Raw genomic sequence first — 21,871 nt, forward strand, 5'->3', positions numbered from 1 at the left:
TATGTCATCATATTTTAAATTTTATACATTGTTCATTTATATAATTTAAATTTTAAATTATGTTGTTGTGAAGGGATTCTTTGTTCTTTTTGTTTCTAAATCAAAGATAACTTTTTCTTCGAAAAAAATAACATAAGGGGATCAATATTCAAAACGAAGATACTTTTAAAGGACCAAAGAGAAACATTTATTTATTAAGAGACCAATGTGAAGTGAAAAAAAAACTCTTATGCACCAAAATCCAAAGTAAGCCTTGCTTTATTACTAGTTTTGGATTTTTGAACTTGTTAAGTTGTTATGGAACTTTATTTTGGTTGCCTTTTTAATTCGTATGGTATGGAAATATATTATATCATTAAATATGTGATTTTATTTAATAATAAAAAAAAATAATAAAAAAAAAAAACAGAAATTAATACTTCATTGATTTATAAAACCACATATATAAAGGAATAAACGAATCCTGAGACAGAGGGAGTAATAAAAGTTATGTGGTAGTATTTTACAAGCTTCACACAGCTTAACTATGATTTTTTTAGGACAATGCAGAAACATGTTCCACCAATAATACATGCATATATAATTCAAGCATTTTCCCCCACTTAAGCATAACCTATTTGATTCATTTGAAGAAACTAGATCACATCACAAAGATTAGTGAAAACATAAAAAAAATCCCTAGAAACCTTGGAAAAACAAATTATTGTAAATGACTTTATCTACTTAAAATGCCTCATTCAAATCTCCAAAGCAGGGAAGGTGAAATGTGAGAAATGAAAAAAAAAAAAAAAAAAAAAAAAAAGCAGGAGAATTTTTTTTTTTTTCTATATTTGTCAGAAGGTATCAGTGATGAAAAATTATGTCTTTAATTTCACTTTTGCCCAATCAACGATTCATGAATCGTTGGAACTATCCATCTTGTCTTTGTCATTGTCTTCGGAAGTTCTCCTAGATGACGCTATCCTTTCCCAAACTCTGAAAACCCATCAACAAAGGACATTGATTAATTTTGATATAAAAGCAAGAGATAGTCATAAAGACATAAACACATTCAGAGTAACATATGAACAATGTTTTGCACAAGCAGGTGTATATAATTCAGAATGATCACAAGAAATTTTCCCTATCAGATATCTATTCATACCATGTGGATCTTTATTAGGTTGTCAGTAGTTATACCTGACAGTAGGTAGTTTGGGAGAGGGAAATCATCTTTTGTCAAATAATAGTTGCATGAGAGATTTTAGGTTCCTCAAACTACTTGTGAATTGTTCATTGACAAAGGTAAATATACTTTGAAAATTATAATATGGTTCCAATTCTATCAACAGGCTCTGATTTTTTAGCTATGTGGGCGTTGTGCATGGTTTCAAAGGGGACTACAAGAATGGAGGGGAGAGTCAAAACCTTGGAGAAAACTGTGGAAGTTAACCAACCCCGAAAGCACTAGAAACAAGAATCGCAAAGCTGAATGCACGATTAATCCATCTTGAACAATTGATGGAAAAGCTGTTCCGCTGCTGGGTGGGAGAGCTGACACAAACAAAAACTTCAGACGCGACATTGGCGGAATACGACAAGTTCAAATCAGGTGGAGAAACATTGGCAGAAACAGGCAGCGGGAATAAATGGAGACAATTGAAAATTTCAGTCTTTGAAGGTGACGGTGCATTTGGCTGGGAACCGAAGCTGGAGAATTATTTTCTTCTTGGAGGGTTTTATTTATTTATTTTTAATGGAAGTGGGAGATGGTCACGAGATTTGATGTAAAGGCATCTGCAAGGTTGTCCATCTGAAGCTCGAGGACATGATTCAACAAGCCTTGTTTAAATTAGGAGGCATGGATGTTATACTAGGCTTAGCTTGGTTGGCAGAAATGGGAGATATCAAGGCTAATTTTGAGAAGTTGAAAGTCAGGCATTCCTTGTTAGTCCAGTGGAGAAAATTGCATATATGAGAATTGTCCCACCCAAAAATTTAAAAACCGAACCGGTCTGGGAGTGGGAACACAACTGCCCATGAGCACAGCCTATCGTCCTAAAAAGGATGGCTAGAATTTTGGTTTAACACCAACTATAATGCTTAAGCAAAGACTCCCTTAAAAGCATTACATGGACAAGATCCCCTAAGCATTAAATAGAAAAGAGGTGAAAAGAAGGACAGAGAAAAGGAATGAGTTGCTAGGATGAATTCTAATTTACAAAAACGAAGGGTCAACCAGAGGGTGGGACGAGGCTCGCAGAAGAGTTATCACAAAAATCCAAGCAAAAGATGTCATGAGTTTCACATGGTGATATGGTAACACTTGTGATGGCCCACGTGGGCACATCTAGTATTTTGTGACAGTAGGTCCTCTGTTAAAAATGATCATCGCGTGGTGAGATGATTTGTCTCCTCATCCTGATTATATCCAACAAGTAGCCAGAGTGATTACACGATGTATGTCAGAGTGATCCATGACCAAAGAGAGTAGGCTCACTAATAGTAGCTTGAAATGTTTGGATATTCTGGAGAGATATCCTCTCAATTTGAAATATTTGGATATTCTGGAGAGATATCCTCTCAACCTGGTGGAATTATATTCATATCCAAAATTCACAAACACTTATAAATTCCTTAATTTTAGAGATTGATATATCTATTTATGGCAAGTCCACATTTTGTTTCCTGTCTAATGATCCAATATATCAACTAGATCAAATAATCTAACCATAAAACTACGATCATAAACTACTAAAAAGAAAACAGAAAGGAAAAGCATCATACTGTTGGAGATGATGTGATGCTCTCTTAATATCACTTGACCAGAATATCGGATCAATATTCTTAGGATAAGAATCTTGTTGTTGCACCTTCTCTGTTAGCCACTGTTCTGCTTTATTAGTCTCATCGATGAGCTGAAACAATAAAGTCATCAATTAAAAGCTTATCTTAAGAGCAGCATCACAATAATATATAGTGGCCTATTTGTTATCTTACATATTCTTTATACTGGAGTGGAAGGGAATCTGAAAACGTGTGAATATTTGAAATGAGTGTTGATAAATCTTTTATAGCTTGCGCTCTTTCTTCATCATCTTTGTACCGATTCTCAATTGGATCCACCAGCTACAGAAATATATAAATTGGAAATAAGTATAACAAGGGAAACAAAACATTGATAATATAGAAAGGCAAGAAAAGAAAACCTTTTTCAGATCTTCCAATTTTGAGGTATAAGCATGTTCGGTTTCATCATCACCATCCTCATAAAGCCAATCCTCAGTCTCTTGCAAACTCCTAGATATGTCATTCCTCTCTGGCTCACTTGCAAAGCTCCGATAAGTGTTGAAGAGCTATTCAAGTATGCAAATAAATTTAATTCCCATCCGATAAAGAAAAATAAAACCAAACCAGAATCTTCAAATGCATGTATAAACTCAGTGCATGAAATGAGATAAAAGTTTAAAGGTTTGAAATTTGAGCTTTGCATTTACTAATGAGTAATGAATCGGGATTACAAACCAATTCTTCAGTAATTAAACCAAGTATTTATTCTTTATTAAGTTATAGTGTGCATTCTTTGAAAAGGAGCGTCTAACATTTTATCCTTTAACATAAGAAGCCAAAGGATATAACTGTATGTGGAAAAAATTCATGTCTTTTTAATTACTGTTTTTTAAAACTATTTACTGTTTATTATAAAAATAGAAGCTATTTTTGGTTTTTAAAAAGTAAAATTGTTGTGGTAAAAGAAAAAAGTAAAATTGTTGTTTCATTGGTATGTTTTGCAAAACACTTTATCATTTCTAGTTTTTAAAGATAAAAAATCAAAACCGACAAGGCGACAATACTTGATCTAAACTTTTGAAAACTACAGAAAGAAAACACAATCAATCAAACCCTCAATATCTGAATGGATAAAACAAGTATCCTAAACCCCAAAAGTCATTCATGATTGCATCTCATTTAGATTTTGAACCTGTACCTTACTCCTCGTCTCATAGACATAGGACTCCAAGGTGTTCTTCTTTTCTTTGGTTAGCTCCACAGCTCTGTCCTGTTGGGCTAACTGGAGTTCTTTATCACGAGCTTCAGAAATTTCTGCCGTTGTCATTCCACCATAGATATTCTCATTCACTGGAATAGGAATCCTTCTGTTAGCTTTATCTTTTCTTGAATGATCAGCCTGTAAATGGTACAAAAGCAAAACTTATATTTACTATAAAAAAAAACACACAAATGAATCATATCTTCAATCAAAACTATCACCACAAGATAAATTTTTAAAAATAAAAAAACTATGTTATGGAGATTATGAAAGCAGTAGCAGATTATGTCTCAGAATTTGTCATGAAAAAATTGCATATTACATTTATAAAACTTTTTATGCTCAAATGAAATTTTCTAGAAATCTCTAAGGGGGCGTTTGTTTCAAGGTTGTTAATTTTACTCCCAGGAATCATATTCCCAGGAAATGATAATGGGAACTTTATTCCCAGGTATTTTAGAAAAAACATGTTTGGTTCATATTAACTAACATTCCTAGGAATTATTGATAAAAGTGGGTAAAAGAGAAGTTATTGGAAGTTATTTAAAATGTATTCCCATTTTCATGGGAACTTTTCTTTCCCACCCATTTCCTTGGGAATAAAATCATGGGAATAAGAGAAGTTATTGGAAGTTATTTTATTCCAAGGAAACTTCATATCCAGGAATAATTTCATGTCAACCTTTTAACAAACATGGGTATATTTATTCCAATCCATATATTCCCAGGAATATTATTCCTAACCTTGAAACAAACACCCCCTAAGATCTGGTATCTGTCCGAAAGAATAAAACTCAAAGAGTTACTACTTACAGAATTTTGTGGAGGATCACACTTATTGGTACTATCTTCAGCGCCATTGGCAACAAAATTGGTACTATCTGAGTTCTCAGAGTTCTCAGGCACGGGATCAACATCCATAGCAACTAAATTTGAATCATGATCATCCGCATGATCCTTGATCATCTGAAGCCACGCAAAAGTTTGTGCATAATAATTAGATCTCTCATAAAAACTCAATTCATAACACAAAATGTTAAAATGAAACTTGTTGCTTACTCTAGCTGACTCAATACTGAAAATCCCATGCAGATTTAGTTGAACTCGAACTTTAACTCTTGTCTTACTACCTTGAGATCCAAGCAAAGGACCAATCTGAAAAGTAGTCAACAAATGCATAAGCATATATCAACCTGTATGCATGCAGGTAATGAACTTAATAGCACAAAGAATGGTGTTAAATCTACCACATTCTTATGCCTAATTAGTTTTACAAACATTAGCTTTCTTTAATGTCAAAACAAGTAATAATCACAGACCACATAGTCTACACCTAATTCAGAAATAAGGTGAGATGTGGTGTCTTGCAGTGGCCCCAAATACATTCAAATTAAATTTCTAACTTGATGCCAATAATACAGAGATCAGACAAAATATTTGGAGATGTTTACACATATGAATGTATGACAGCTTATAGACTATGAAGCCTGGATACTCCAGAAAAAGGAAAAGTATCAGTGTTGTACCCGTATCGGCATACACCTGGGGTACTTCTTGATACATGTCCCAAAAAGGTACCCCATTTTTTATATTTCTAAGAAACTTTGTTTTAGGATACTCCCCAGGTGCTTCCTGAAACATGTTGAGTTCTAAAAATATGTTTTTGTTGATATCTGGACATAGAGTTTAGAATATATTATGACATAGGTGGAAACTCTATTATTTTTGTTATGATCACAAGTATATTTTTATAAATTGTGATCATCACAGTCAAGTTATTTTATATTAATAAGAAATGATTAGTGTCTATCCCTTTACAAACATTCCACGTCTATATAAGTTGTTTGTTCCACATATACCAAATGTACTTTTGTTGATATCCTGACATATGATTTTAAAATATTTAAGATACAAGCGGAAATTTCTAAAAAGTTCCTTGTATTTGTACCCATGTCATATTGTTATGTCATACTACATATCCACTGTCCAGGCTCCATAGCTTCTATAGATAGACTATTAGAAATAACAGCTCAAAAGGAAAGCTGTTGATGGTGCTAATGATGAATATATCTACTAAACACAAATTTTTCTGTGGATTTAAACATTACTATATATGAAAATAAAGGCAAAAAACTCACAAATTTGTTTACATAATAAAATATCTCACATTGAAGCTATACTACATGCCTAGCATAAGAGACATAAAACTAAGAGAGGAGAGCTTGGACAATAACTAACGAGGAAGGGGGAAAGTGAACAGTGAAGAGAAATATAAATAGATAAAATATGCGCGCACAAGAAAATTTTAATTTCTTAGCCAGATGTTCTAAAGTGATCATACCGTGAAGCAACTAATTTTGGGATCTGTTCCAGGTGGTAGTTCTTGTGGATTTGCATAGAAAGCTTCCAAATAGAACAAATTATTTCGCTGGAGTCGTAGGACTATAGTACTTGGAATGGGTTGGCCTTTTGGGACAATTACACCATTTGGTCCTGCCGAAATTGGACCTTCATCTGATAAAAGTCCATATGAAAAAGGACTAATATCCTGGACCTAAACAAACACGGGAAATTGCATTGATTTTTATGAGAACAATATAATAAATAGAGGTAAGATCAATCAGAAATCAAGATAACAAAATTCCATTTTATATCATCCAAAAGAGTAATGGTAACCAAAGATAATTTAAAGACTGAAAATATACCTTTTAAGAATAAACCTAGACAACAACTTGGTTCTTTAAAAACTATTACATTTCTAAGAATCTAGAAACCTAATTCTGGTCTTCAATATATACATAAACAGAGAATAAGAATGGACTTAAAAATTACACAAACCTCGTATTCTCTCACACGATATGTGGGACTGAGCATAGCACATTGTAGAGCACAACCACGAGCTACACACTCACTTGCATTCAGCTTTCGGCTGGGTTCTCTCTTGAATAGAGAAGATACTAACGTGCTTACTGCTGGAATCCTAGAACCTGAACCAACTAGCTCTACAGAAGCAATCTTCTCTGCAACCAAGCCTGCTTCAACTAATGCTTTATTGCAAGGTTCAGAAATTCTCTCCAATAATCCCGATGCGAGATTCTCAAATTCTTCTCTAGTGATAAAACCCTTAACATCTTTTTCATCCATCAAACACTCAATATTTAGCGGTGCCTCTGGATTCGCACTCAAAACTTTCTTCAGTTTCTCACATGCTGCACGGAGCCTAATACATGCCTTGGCATTAGAATACACGTCAATGCTGTACTGTTCCTTGAATTTTTCAGCAAAATGAGTAAATAGAACCTCGTCAAAGTCCCTCCCACCTAAGCTCCTATCAAAAGCATGTGAAAGTATCTTCATTTGTCCGAACTCGAATGCTGCAATGCAGACTTGAGTATCGCAGTGACCAATGTCAATAAATGCAACATAAGTTGAACTATCATTTTGAAAATTTGTTTTGTAAATTCCATAACTAAGGGCAGTTGCAGTACAATCATGTATCAATCTCAAAGGCTTCAACCCAGCAATTTTTGCCGCATCAAGATATGCCCGTCTCTGCAAGTCGGTGAAGTACGATGGGATACCAATAACACAATCCGAGATGGGTGCCTCCAAATCCTTTTCCGTCATAGTCTTCAAGTGAGCAAAAAGCATAGACATTATTTGAACCGGTGTAAACGTATGAGTCCCCTCCATGTATTTCAAATGAATCAAAACACCACCATCTGGGCCTTCAGAAGTTTCAAGAGGGAGCATTTTCAGATCCCTTTCCATATCAGGGTCACGAAATTTCCTACCTATAAATCTCTTCACTTGAGATATCGTTGTCTTCGGGTGCATCATAGCAGAAGCAGAACCAGCAGACCCTAAAAACCGCTGCTTCTCGCCAAAACAGACAACAGCAGGAGTTTCCCGTTTGGATTCATCATTCAACAAAACATCAATCCCACGATGCTTTGCCACAGCAATGACACAGTTCTCATTACCAATGTCAAACCCTATCACACTCATTTCAACTCACTTTATACTGAATCAAACTACAAGCAAATTGTCCAATCCAATTCCCTCAATCTACTTCTCCAAAACTTCACCTAATTGCACAAACTCAACTCAAAAACCTGAACTTCACCACAAATCACTACAAAAGAAAATAAAAAGGAATAAACAATACACATCAAAAAGAGCAATATTTATCGTTAAATTTTGCAACAAGTAAAAAACAGTAATAAATTAAACTCCATCAATCCACGCTAATAATTCCTTAAACTGTAAACCTAAACTGAAAAACCAATATTTTAACACAACCCCATGAAGAAAAATCTTATTTTTCCTTGGAATTTTGGTCCAGTTGGTTGAAATTTTGCAGAAAAAAGATTGATTACAAGATGATAGTAACAAAAAAAAGTAATGAAGAAATCAAAATTGAAGAAAAAGTAGAAATTGAATATACCTTGTGAATGGTGGAATGATGAGCGAGTGAGAGATGAAAATTTGGGTTTGATTGAATGGCCACAAACAAAGCAAAGACTCTATGGGGTTTTGAAAAGGTAGCAACGATGTGAAAATATAACAATAATGGATTTTTAAATAAGATAATTTTATTTATTAATTTTTTTATAATGAGATTTTATTTTAATTTTTTGTCAAAAAAATAAATAACTTATTATTTTTTAATTTTCGAGGGCATTGGAACACTCACTCGTCACTCACCCATTGAGATTCTTATTTGGCCTCATTAATTTTTTCCTCCTTTTCCATGTGTAGAGCATCTCCAATAACAGTGAATAGTAATGTATCGTTTTGTGTATCATAAATTATAAATAAGGGGTTTTACAACATATTTGTTTTTTAGATTTATCGTAAAATCAACGTATTTAGACAATATTGTTTAGATACATCAATCGTACATTGTATAAAGTCAACATTTTTTTATATGTAGGACTAATGAAAGTAATACTTATACAATTCATACATCGTTTGCTCCATTGATGATACCATTTTGGATATTATACATTACTATCAAGTGGGTCTCTTTTATATTTATTTTTGTAACACAGATTGATGATATTAAATTGACGATACAGTACTTTATTTAAAGTATCAATTTTGATACTCTATATCATGTCATTGAACTTCAATGATAAAAAAAACAAACTACGGATCATTAGCCTATGAAACTCACATTGATACTCTTTTTGAAGATGCTCTTTGTATGTGTGAACTACTCCTTTGGCTTTCTATTATAAAAAATAAATTATTTTAGCTATGTCGAATAGTTTATATATTTGGTTTATGTGAATATTATAAAAATTTAGGTTCGTTGAAAAATTGATGTATATGATTTATATAAATTAGATAGTTAGATAGATGGATAGATAGATCAATGCAATTTAGCATATATTTTTTGGCTTTGAAAGCTTTTCGATCCTAATATTAATTTTTAAACACGTTTTCTAAACTTTGGATCATAATTGAATTCTAATGTATTTCTTTAATTAATTTTCAAAATTATTTGCAGTCTAGTACTTGCTTGCTTCGCAAAACATAACTTGGGCTTAGATTATTGAATCGAAGCGTTTGATCATGCGTATTAGAGCTACAACTTCCATGTTTAACCTGAAACATTGTTCGAAAATCTTGTTATCGAAAGATACAAAGTACTGAAGGAGTAAAGCTGACTACAAATATTTGGTCACTTGATTATTTGTATTGGCATGATTAGTGATTTTCTTTAAGCCAACTTTTGTTCCAAACTCACTTATTGAATTAGGTTAATTCCTTTCACAAGTAAATAAAGCATTAACGGTCAAATCATGGAATCTTTTTGGCAAAGCGTTTTTTATAATAGATATTGATACAAACTTTTATTAGGGGAGCTTAAAACCCTAAATCAACCCATTGATTAATATCATTTGATGTTATGTCTGATCCCCGAACCAGATTAAACTAGTGGTGAAAGTCAAAAAATATAATATTTACGTTCGGATCTTAATGCATTATCGTTTCATATTTCTAATTTTTCCTCTATCAATTTTGTTATCTCTTTAGTCTCTTGTATGTTATTCATTTTTATATATGACGGTTGATTATATGTAACTTTGTTTTACAACTTTAGGGAGGTTGTATTCGATTATTTTGGGATAAATATGTTTTTTCCCCGTAAATATCTTAAAAAATTTCAACAACTTTTGATTCCTAAAGTATTTGCACTAATGATTTTTGGTCCCTATTTTTCATTCAACTTGTGTATATCATTCAAAATTTTGAATTTTTTCTGCAGTCGTGTTTAGTACATTATATGAACCTCGCTTGCAAAAGTTTAAATTTTTTTAACAAAAGATGAATTAAATATGATTTTTGCACATAAAAATTAATAAATAATTCATCTTACGTTAAAAAAATCTAAATTTATGGAAGAAGTTCTTATAATATTACAAACATGAGTACAAAAAATCATTCAAAAATGTGAAAGTACAAGAATTTAATTAAAAGTAGAGACCAAAAGTTGTGATAGAAAATATTTGAGGGACCAAAAGTTGCTAAAAAAATTTATAGGAACTAAAAACAAAATTCAAAATATTTATGGGGACCAAAAAAATCCAATATTTATACATATCATAGGTATTACCAAAAAAATAGTTGGTGGCTCTTTAAATATGGAGCTTTGGGTAGTTTTCTATCTCGAACGGTGCTTAGGATCTCCATTATTTATCGGTATTTACTATATAATTAAGTTTATTTTATCTTCATGCTAGTTATCTCGTGTCTATGATGGATTTTACTCACAACAATGGCTACCCGCACTCGCACTAGCTAACAGTGATGCCAGTAACATGGTACCTAAAATTGAAATTAAAAATAAAAGTAAAAATTTACTGAAGTAAAAGTGTTTGTCACAATGGTGTCACCAACATGATTATCAAGTGGTCTATGGAAAAAACTTATTGATGAAAAGTTTGAAAGAGAACAAAAAAAAACCTATCATAACATTTTTTTTTTCTTGCCATAAAAAGAAAACTTACTTTCAAGATAGGGGCAAAATAAAAACTCCTCTTAAAGGTGCCACAAACTTAATATCGATTATTTCAACAAAATTTTATTCAAACAAAATTGAGTTCTAAATTAGGCTCAAAGACAAAATATAAAATACTTGCAGTGATGTCGGTAGAAGTTATCTCAGTAGCACAACTTGCAATCTGTAGAAAAAATTAATAGTTTTTTTTTTATAAGCAAAAATTGAATTATAAGGAGTATAAGGGGTACACAACTCTTACAATTCTTAAATCAACCATTAAATGCTAATAATGCAATTTAAAGGATCCTTACACCAATCTGAAAAAACACAAAAAGACTTACTAGCTATTTTACCTATAAACCAAAATCATGAAATATAAATAATCTTGTCTTCTAAGGCTTTCCAATTAATAGTTTCTCCTCTAAAAACTACATTGTTACGCGCACGCCATATACACCAAGTGGTGGCCAACCATTACATGCTAATAATGCAATTAATAGTGAAAATAAAATAGAACTATTATGATTTGAAATACTTTTTACATTAAGCGTACATTCATTTATTTATTATTTATATTGATTAAGAAAACATAACCATAGGAATTATAGGAAACTCATCATGAGTTACGATTATGTTTTCATGATATTGGCTAAATTGTTGTACATATAAACCAATTTTTGGAATGCTTATAAATCAACTCGTTCATAAAATTAAAGAGAATTATATTTTTAAAATAACTAATAAAGTTGTTTTTTTTAATCAATTAATAAAAAAAAATTGGCTCGAGGATTGTTAGTATTGTAAAAAAAAAATTAGTTTAAATATAAAAAAACTAATTTAAAATTGGTTCAAGTGAATAACCCAATTTTTTTTCAAATCGGTTATAAATTTGTTCTGAACCCGTAATGAACGAAATCCAAATTAGTTTTGCAAAATAACCAATTTTTCATTGAAGTAGTTTTCGATCTAAGCCAAATCATAAATTTGGTTTGGTATGACATAGTTTTTAAACCATCCACATCTCTAGTTTTAGGTCCATCTAGCGGGCCACTTTGTTACTATCAAATACCAATTTAGCTGCATGGGATAGTTTCATTGATGCATGGGAAAGTCTCATTTGAGTTGCATTTGTTTCAGCTAGTCGTATCGTTCTCAATCTGGCCACAAAAAATTTCTCGTCGATTACCATATCGTTCCCAACCATGATGGCTAAAAAACCCCGGTAGGAACGATATGAGTAGCCGACGATAAACTATGCGGCCGTTTACACACGAAATAACATAAACTAACAAAAACTAGACTAAGTTATAACTAAAAAAGAGAAAAATAAATCAGAAGAAAAGAGAATGAGAGAAGAGAATATAATGGGGTGAAATTTATAGAAATTTTGGCCGCCTCCCATTGGCCAATGCCATGTTATGGCCCACAAGTGGCCAATTAAAATTATTCACGTTGCATATCTTTGATTGATGCAAATGACTTGACCATTCTTTTATACGTGGAAAAACATTATTAATAGTATAAAACAATATGAGGGGGTGACTCGAGTCCACCGGTGTGAGAAGCACATGAATCGCCAAAAAAATACTTAATTCAATGTGGAACGACCCAATTTTCCAAGGTAAATAAAAAAGATAAATTATTGATGAACGAAAAAGTAACCATGGTTACATAATTTCATGGTAGATTGATTGTATGTTTGGAAGTAGGTCTTTCATACATACGAAAATAAACACTCCAATTTGTCTCTTATTGAATATGCAGTGAAATTGCATTGGGAAGTGTTGAATACGTGTGTTTACCTTTCATACACGTGAAAATGAACACTTCAATTTGTTGCGGTGGAAATGCATTGGGAAATGGCTTTCATACGCATGAAAATAAACTCTCCAAATTGTCGCTTAGTGAATTTGCTGTGGAAATGCATTGGAAAATGTTGAATATGCGTGTTTACCTTTCGTACGCAAGAAAATAAACACTTCAATTTGACGCTTAGTGAATCTTCGGTGGAAATGCATTGGGAAATGCCTTTAGTACGCACAAAAATCAAACTTTTGACGTTAACAATTAGGGTCATGCTAAACAGTGCCCCTGGGGCATTAGTTAAGCATACTAAAAAAAGAAACAAATGATAAAGTTAATGATGAGAGAGAATAACTTTTCACATTATTAAAACATTGAATGCACAATTTACGAGATAAAACTTCTATATTTGTATCCTTAACTAGTGCCCCGGGGGCACTGTTTAGCATTTTCCTAACAATTATTACTAGTTGTTAAATTTGGTGTAGTGATGACGGATTTAGCTAGATTATATGCAATAGGTTTTGAGTTCGATCCTCTGCTCCATTAAAAAAAGAAAACATTGTACTGCATTAAAATACCGATGAAACATTGAATGTTATTTTTCCTATTATATTATACCCTTAACTATTTATCACTTTCTCTTCTTCAATTCTTCAAATTTTATTTCTGATAATTTTGTAAACTAACTCATAATTTATCTTTTCTATACAACATTCATTACATTTCTTAATTTGTGTAATATGATAGAAATGACTTATAATTTGATACAAAGAGAGTACTACCTTCGTTCCTTAATATAAATAAAAACTTTACTTTTATATCTGACCTAATGTATATAGTTTGTATTACAGGTCAGATATATTTGTTACCCAATTGATCTAAAAAGTAAAATTTCTTTATAGTATTTTTCTCCTTTATTCAGATTGGAAACAAAAAGCTCAAACTTCTTTAATCTTGAACTCAAACCGGTTAATCTACCGTTCACTCAATTTTATAAATGAAGTTTTATGATAATTTATAAGTTTGTACTAACAAAAATTGTACTTTTATAAATTGTTTTCTTATATACTACATTGAAGAATTTATAATCTATACCTATATATGAAGATGATACAAAAAATTTTGATGTTGACTTTTCATAATACCAATAATACCCATGATTTTTTTTCGAGCAACCAAAATCTCTTATTAACAAACTCAACATAACATAAACTCAACATAAGACATGTCTTATTTGTTTGACATAAGTTTGCATAATACTAGTAAATATGGATCACACTGACACGGAATGCGCCTGGCCGCTAGTAATGCATAAAAACTTATTTATTTGTATAAATTTATTTTGCATAAGCTCAAAAATAAGTTAATTCAAACTACTCGTAATTTAGGCCTCGTTTGGATTAACTTATTTTTGAGTTTATGCAAACAACTTATGCAATATGAATTAAATTTTATGTTATTTTATAAGTTCACACTAGTAAAAATTGTATTTTTATAATTTATTTTATCACAAACTGTTTTGACAAATTTATAAAAATTGTATAACCCATCTGTATAAGCGTAAAAACAAGCTAATTCATGGAACCCACCTTTCTCTTCACTTTTAAATCCATGGAACCAACTCTTGAATAACACACGTGTCAACATCTAATTGCTCCTTGAGAAACGAAATCTTAAAGTACACTCTACTTACGTAGAGTGGGTATGCGTGCGTGTGACAGTGTGCACGATAGTACACTGTACCATCTCTCCCTCTTCTCCGTCATAATAGCTTCCTCTTCCTCCAACTTCTCCTCATTCTTCTTCTTCTTCTTCTTATCGCTTCTCAACAAAACCGAATTATAATTATCTCAACGCAATCCCAGTTTCAACCTCCCAACACTGTAATTAATCTCTTTCCCTTTTTTCTAAGCATCACTTTTCTAATTTTTCTATGTAGCTTTTTTTTTAGATCAAACCATATTAGGGATTTTTCTGTGGGCGTTTTTTTTAATTGGTTTTTGAAAAATAAAGAAAAAATATAATGGTGGAGGAGAAAAATTGGATTTTTATTTTGTTATGTGAAATTTTAAACCCTAGGATTGTGTGTGTGTGTGTGTGTTTTTTTTTTTTTTTGGGAGGGGGAGGAGAAAAATTAAATGGAATTTTTTTTTAAGGTTAAACCCTTGAATTTGTTATATGGATTATTAATTGGAAGGTGAATGTTTGATTTTTTTTGGTGTTGTTTTAATGTTTTAATTTTTTTCCTTTTTAGGTTTTTATATAAGTACTGGTGTTTGTTTAGGTTTTTATATAAGTACTAGTATTTGTTAGTGTTAATTAAAGGGAGTGCTTAATTCTTTGGTATTGTATGTTTTTGAATCCTTTTTTAGGTTTTTATATTGAATTAGTCTTTTTTTTTCTTCCAATGATTTGTGTTTTAAATTGTTACAGGTATTTGTTTTGCTGCCAAAGTTAACAGCACCAAAAGAGGTATGGCGACTAGAAATTATTTTCGGCTATAAATTTTAGTTTATTGATTCTGTAATTAATGGCTATGTGTGTGATATCTTCCGAGTGCGTGTATATTGAATTAATGGCTATGTGTCTGATATCTGCCGAGTTTGTGTCTGTTGAATTAATGGCTATGTGTATGAAATCTGCCGAGTTTGTTGTGTCTGTTGATTTTTAATTTTTTTTCCTTTCTGTTTACTTAAACAAGTACTGTACTTTGGTTCAATGTTATTAAAATCGGGAGTCAACTCGGTGAATCGTACAAGTTGCACGATTTTCCCATACATGAGCGAGCAGAATTGTGCTCAGAATCGCCGGAGAAGAGGATCGGCGTTCTGAATTGCAAAATTGTGGTATTAGGGTGCGGCTCGATCCTAGAAGCAGAGAAGACCCGCATGTTTGACTCGGGTAGGGTTTCGCGACCCGGTTAGGAAATTGGAAACCCTATTTTGTCAAAACATGAAACACGGCGCTATTGTTTTCCTGAATAAAGTAAAACGCAGCGTTTGGCTTTGTACTGTTTTTTTCTAGCAAAACGCACAGTTTTGTTTCCTCACTAAATGAAACACAGTGATTTGTTTTGTTTTCCTTTTCCATGAAACACACTCACTATGACACCTTTCCTCACTAAATGGAACACACAGTTTTATTTCATATTTAGGTTTTTTCCCAAGATGGATTTTTGAGAAATTCGAAAATTAAATGGAATAATTTTTTGAAGGTATATTTATGTTTTTTCCCAAGATGGATTTTTTATTGGTTTGAGAAAATCAAAAATCAAATGGAATATTTTTTTTGAAGGTATGTTTCGTTTTTATCCCAAGATGGATTTTTTTATTGGTTTGAGAAAGTCGAAAATTAAATGGAATAGTTTTTTTGTAGGTATATTTGGGTTTTTTCCCAATATTGATTTTTTATTGGGTTGAGCAAGTCGAAAATTAAATGGAATAGTTTTTTTGAAGGTTAAACCCTTGAATTTGGTGTATGAATTATTAATTGGAAGGGATTGTTTAATTTTTCGGTGTTGTTTTAATGTTTCTTAATCCTTTTTTGGTTTGTACGAGTATGTGTTTGGTGATAACTGATATGTTCTTGGACCTTGGTGTTTATGTGGAATTGGTAATTAGTAATTAGTTTTCACTAATTTGTGTTTTTTTTTTTTCTTTCCAAAATTGTTGCAGATATTTGTTTTGCTGCCAAAGTCACAGCACTGAGAAAGGTACGGTGGCTAGGAATTATTTTCCTTGATAAATTTAAATTCATCGATTCTGTAATTAATGGTCATTTGTGTGGTATCTGCTGAGTTTGTGTCTCTGTTGATATATATGTCGTACATATAAGCTCTGATATTTTAATGTTTTGTGTAAACATACTAAGTCGATTTGCATTTAGGCCATGTTTTACCCTCAATCCTTTTTGCGGTCAGACTCTCTCTTGTTGATCGACTCTATTAATTTTCTTGCTTGGAACTTGTCTTTTTTGTTTGTGGAACTAAGGAGCTGCTCTTTATTTTCCTACGAGTGTTGACACTGCAGGCTGTCACCTGTGCTATCACCACTATGTGCTGTTGAGAATACTCCACTAATGGCTCTCAAGTCATATGTAAAAATAAATTAGTTTAATTGGGTAAGGAGACAAATGAGAAATATAGAGAGAAAGGGAGAAGAAACACCAGTGTTACTTAAAAAATGCTGGGGAAAACAGGGTAGGTTAGGTGGCACATGACCGACAGGCTTATTCAAGCTACATGTTTTCCTTTTAGCATCGGAATGTATTAGGCTTTTTTTTTTTATTTTGCCTCTTTTTAAAACAACTTGGAATGTACTTAGCATCTACTAATATACACATGTTTCATGCCCATATACCCAATATATGCATGTATATGGCTCGTAAAATGGCATGCCCATTCGCACTCAAAACACCCCATAGCTTTCCTTAATTCATCTGAATCAGACGTGCCTTTTGTATTGAAATACTGTATCAAGGTGTGTCTGATACACACCGAGGCGTAGTACCTGTCGAACAACAAGGCGTGCCCTCATGGTCTGATAATATAATTTGAAATTTAGCTCTCTAGTCTTTCATAATATAGTAACATGCTAACAACTCTAAGTCCAATGTCATGGTAGAAGTGAGGAAGACTTCATATACCAGTGTACCGTTTATGCAGTAAGTCATGCTGTTTTGTCTTGTCTTGTATTGCGAATATACATTATCCCAAATAGTCATGTTATTTTGGGAAGCCTCCGTATTATCTGGCAACACACTTGGATTATTCTGAGTGACAAGTCAGTTAGCCAATACTGTTATAATATTGTTATGCCAACATAAAGTTCTGTCAAATATAATTTCTATGGATCAGTTTATATGCAATATTGTTGTCATAATAGTGTTATGATCTCTGTATTTTGGGCCAGCAGATTATTCTTGACCGAGGTTCAGACTTCATAGTTTTTGTTTTTATTTTATTTTTATTTTTTTTAATTATTGTTAAAATTATTTATGATCCTGAGATTTAATGCTCCAAGTAGCTTTTATAGGCAGTTTTTTATTTCTTTTTCAAACTAGCTCAAACACATTTTTCCTCTTATTACTAATTTAACAGATAAACCAAGATGGATCAACAAAACCAAAATAATACTCCAGATGGTTCAGGAGATGTGCCTATGAAGCGCAAACGTGGCCGCCCACGAAAATACCCAAGGCCAGATTCAGAGGAGAGTTCCTACATGCTACTTAATCAAAGCAGAAAGCAGACTCCTGTTCGTGTTGAACAAGCCCCAGTAGCTCCTGGATTTCAAGCAGTTAACGGAAATCAGCACCTTCAAAGCAGCCAAGAAAGTGAATCAAACTCAAACAATGCAATGGTGGGCCAGATTGTTACTGGTGTAATTGAGGCAGCATTTGATGCTGGGTTTTTGCTCAGTGTTAGAGTTGGTAATTCTGACACTATTTTGAAGGGACTAGTCTTCAAGTCTGGACATTTTGTTCCTGTTTCCCCTGAGAATGATGTGGCTCCAGGTGTTCCAATGATCCAAAGAAATGAGGTTCCCTTCCCTTCAAGACCTACTCAATTTCAAACTCCTCTCCCAAAGGAAAAGAATGGTCAACCAGCGAGTGTTTCTAGGATTGAAACCCTTCCAATGAATGGTTCACAATCTGCCCCTCAGGTTCCCAGAGGAGCAGTTACTTCTAGTAACATGGCTGTTGCTTCCGGAAACGTTCCTTCGGTGACTAGCCAAACCCCCGATCAACTAACCAGAGGTAATACGGTGCCTGTTTTGTTCCAACCTAACTTTTCGAATGGGATGCCAGTTTCTACTCCACCATCACAACTCACCCCAGTTTCTCTAGTGAGTGGAGTGAATATTGTGGGCAAGGAAATTCCGGTAGGTGGAAATCAAGTACTTCCCTCTCCTGCCCAAACCATTAGCCAGAATTCATTTCAGAGTAGAATGCAAAGTGAAGGCTTTCCTACGAATTATCAATCTTCCTCTGATGCCCTGAATAAAACCGAGGACAAATCATTACCGGTGGCTAGTGTGCCTTTTGAGAAACAAGTTACTCAAGATGTTAAAAGGATCGAAACTCCAGCAGGTGTCATGGATACGAAGACTGAAATCAGCATGGCAGGCGATAATATAGTGGCAAATGATACCATCACTATGCAGGAAGAGAAAGTCAATGACTTGGGTCAACCTGTTTTGAGTCAGTCTCTGCACGCTGTACAGTCTCATGTTGAGGGAAATTCTGCTTCTGCTCCCACAGCTTCAAACTGCACTGAAACTGGCCAAATGACTGAGCTTTTGCAGGTAAAACAAGGCTTCGACTTACTTACACTCCCTCCGTTCTATTTATAGTTGTTGTTTGAAGTCTTGCACACACTAAATAATTTTATCCTCAAACTGTCTTCCTTGGAAATTTATCGTTCCATGAAAATAAAAGTTATTAGAAAATTAATTTTTTATAAATTGAAGAGTTGAGGTTTGATTATATTGTAATGTGATAAGGTTTTGCAGAATAACAAAACAGAAAACCAGGAAACGAAAGCAGCAGAGACAGGATCATCTGAAGACAAGTTGAATGATCTAGGGAGTTTTGGAACCGGACTTCAACATGATGGAAATGTTCATTCAACAAATCCTTTCTGAGCATTGAATGCTTAATTTTTACATTTTTGTTGTTGTTATTATTAGTGGCTATTGTGGCGGCAGGATTATTTATCATGAACTAGTTGAAGTTATTGGCAAAGTGAAATATTTAGAGTTTTCAAATTTATATAGTCTTCAGGATCTTTAATAAATTAAACTTGCAAGCCTTATTGGGTTTGTGAATTTCACCTTGAAGTTGGATGTTAATTACTTCTTTTCTTTCACAAAGCAATTGTTTTCCAAAATTAATTTCATGTTTCAATTTCAAGTCATTGTAATAAGGTGCATAGGTTAGAGAGTTCCAATTAGCTGGAGTTTAACTTCACCTGTTATTGAAAAAGCTAGTAATTTGACTACTTTCTATTTGCTTGATTGGTGCAAGTCTAACTTATATTTAGAGACAAATGTGGTACTAAATTGTAATCCTATAACTCTCCGATTATTGTTTTCTGTTAAAAAAAAAAAGATGGCAAAATTGGTTGAACTTGAACCTGTCATATTGGTCCGTTTAATTCGTTATTTTAGGTGGTTGAGTTTTTTTTGACTAAAAATAAAGTATTTATTTAAATCAGTAGATTATATCGAATGCATCACAAATTTTAGATCATTAAAATTGAAAATGATGAATATGCGGACAAATTTACAACATTCAATACCTCCATTGATGGCGAAATAATCATTAGGCAACTATGTAATGAGTTGAAACTGATATGTCAATCTATACAAAACAAGTATCATAACAAGACGGGAAAATCAAACTACGATGAAGAGGGTGAGAGGGTGATTTCGGATTAAAGAAACCCCAAAACCACCTCTCTCTCTCTCTGATGGGTGGATGAATGAATAAGTAAGGTGAGAGAGAAAATGAATTTTCTCTTACTAAAACTAGGGCCGACAAAGTGTTTTTTAAGCGGTTGAGTTGAAGTTTTGAACTTGATCTCTTAATTTGGTCCGTCCCGTTTAATCCGCTAAAAAGGCGAGCAGACAGAGATCAGTTAAAACAAACTGTAATTTATTTTATTGTTTTTACAGAGAAATCACATGAGTTACAATATCAATTATTAGTCCCACTACTATTGTTAATCATGGAGATTTATTTAATAAATATAAGAAATCATGTGAATAACTGAAAAAGTGAGAGGTGAAAATGAGGTGATGCAGCAAAGTGTGTGTTATAAGGAGTGTTCACCTTCTCTAATATTTCTCAACTAGCTTACTTGAACAAAAAAAAACAAAAAATTATGAATTTCTATAATTCATGTGAATGAAAGAGTAAGATAAAATTGTTGACGGATTGCCAAAAGATGGAGTGGAGTGACAGTTTGAACTCCCACACTTAGGCGTAAGTTCCATAAGTTAACTTATAGTTTATTGAACTAGCTTATAAGCTTATTTGAAAAAAATGTGAAGTGTTTGGTAACGAGCTTCTCTAACTAGCTTATAGCATTTTTTGAGATGCTATTTCAAGTAGCGTATGAGCTTATAGCTTATAGCTTTTTCATTTTATTCCATATTTACCATCATTAATTTTATTTATTTACTTCTAAAAAATTATAATAACTACCCACTAACACTTATAAAAAAAAAAACTACCCACTAACCATGTATTTTTATGTCATTTTGTACTTACAACAGCTAAATTTGCCAAACACTTTAATTTTATTCTACTAGCTTTTCAGCTATAAGCTACCAGCCATCAGCGAAAAGCTAGCTTATCAGCTATCAGCTAACTTAAAGCTTATTTTTACCAAACAGAGTCTTAAATTGGTTTACCTTTACCTGTCAGGACCATTTGAATTGAATTATTTTTTAGTTTATACAAAATAACTTATGCAAATAAATTAATTTGTATGTATTATTCATAAATGTTTCAAGATGATTTATCAAAAAAATAGCTTTATGAAGATACAATTTTTAAATAAGCTATAATTTTCACATCACTCATATTCTTGATTTCTTTATTTAATAATTAAAGAATAATATTATTTTTAAGAAAATACAAAATACTAAAATAACAGGTTTAATAACATTCTCGTGAAAAAAAACATACTGTATTAAATTTTGAAGTGCACAAAATGGTTGCCCTCTAACTCCATGTCTCATAAAACATCGCTGCTTCAAGTCTGTTTGTCACTCTCACAGAGATGTAAGAATATAAGCAAATCAAAGTGCTAAATATTTGGTGTTTAAATTCAGAGAAGTATAGAAGCTTCATTTGTTGAATTCTGTTTGTTTTGTTGTTAAATCCAATTATTATCCTTTGTTTTCTAGTGATGAAATTTAGCACATTAGTACTTGGTTAATTATATGTCATAATAATGTGGTTATTTGTGTAAGATTTAAACTCGGAGAAATTCATAATTAACTCGAATTGATGAG

The 21,871-nt window shown here is 32.5% G+C and overlaps 2 protein-coding genes across 7 annotated transcripts; one reads left to right on the forward strand and one right to left on the reverse strand.

The window, feature by feature from the left end:
* Positions 1 to 478: 478 nt before the first annotated feature.
* Positions 479 to 8,616, reverse strand: LOC123917156 (heat shock 70 kDa protein 16-like). Of its 2 annotated transcripts, XM_045968805.1 has the most exons (10): positions 8,478 to 8,616; positions 6,869 to 8,165; positions 6,372 to 6,584; positions 5,090 to 5,185; positions 4,844 to 4,996; positions 3,968 to 4,168; positions 3,189 to 3,335; positions 2,980 to 3,108; positions 2,767 to 2,897; positions 479 to 975 (listed from the first exon to the last, which is right to left on the reverse strand). In XM_045968805.1, exons 2-10 carry the CDS (start codon positions 8,036 to 8,038, stop codon positions 894 to 896), a joined length of 2,322 nt encoding a protein of 773 aa, XP_045824761.1. In that variant the 5' UTR covers positions 8,039 to 8,165; positions 8,478 to 8,616; the 3' UTR covers positions 479 to 893. The 2 variants fall into 2 exon arrangements, with proteins under 2 accessions (XP_045824761.1, XP_045824760.1); XM_045968804.1 differs by having other exon boundaries at positions 4,844 to 5,185; positions 8,478 to 8,592.
* A 5,867-nt stretch (positions 8,617 to 14,483) lies between these two features.
* On the forward strand, positions 14,484 to 19,720 carry LOC123917157. Of its 5 annotated transcripts, none has more exons than XM_045968806.1 (5): positions 14,484 to 14,731; positions 15,282 to 15,320; positions 16,523 to 16,560; positions 17,947 to 19,153; positions 19,352 to 19,720. In XM_045968806.1, exons 4-5 carry the CDS (start codon positions 17,957 to 17,959, stop codon positions 19,490 to 19,492), a joined length of 1,338 nt encoding a protein of 445 aa, XP_045824762.1. In that variant the 5' UTR covers positions 14,484 to 14,731; positions 15,282 to 15,320; positions 16,523 to 16,560; positions 17,947 to 17,956; the 3' UTR covers positions 19,493 to 19,720. The 5 variants fall into 5 exon arrangements, with proteins under 5 accessions (XP_045824762.1, XP_045824767.1, XP_045824765.1 ...); XM_045968811.1 differs by having other exon boundaries at positions 14,544 to 14,731; positions 19,361 to 19,720; XM_045968809.1 differs by having other exon boundaries at positions 14,560 to 14,731; positions 16,544 to 16,560.
* The last annotated feature ends 2,151 nt before the right edge of the window (positions 19,721 to 21,871 follow it).

This window comes from Trifolium pratense, linkage group LG3, assembly GCF_020283565.1.
Source record: "Trifolium pratense cultivar HEN17-A07 linkage group LG3, ARS_RC_1.1, whole genome shotgun sequence".
In the NCBI taxonomy this organism is placed as follows: Eukaryota; Viridiplantae; Streptophyta; class Magnoliopsida; order Fabales; family Fabaceae; genus Trifolium; species Trifolium pratense.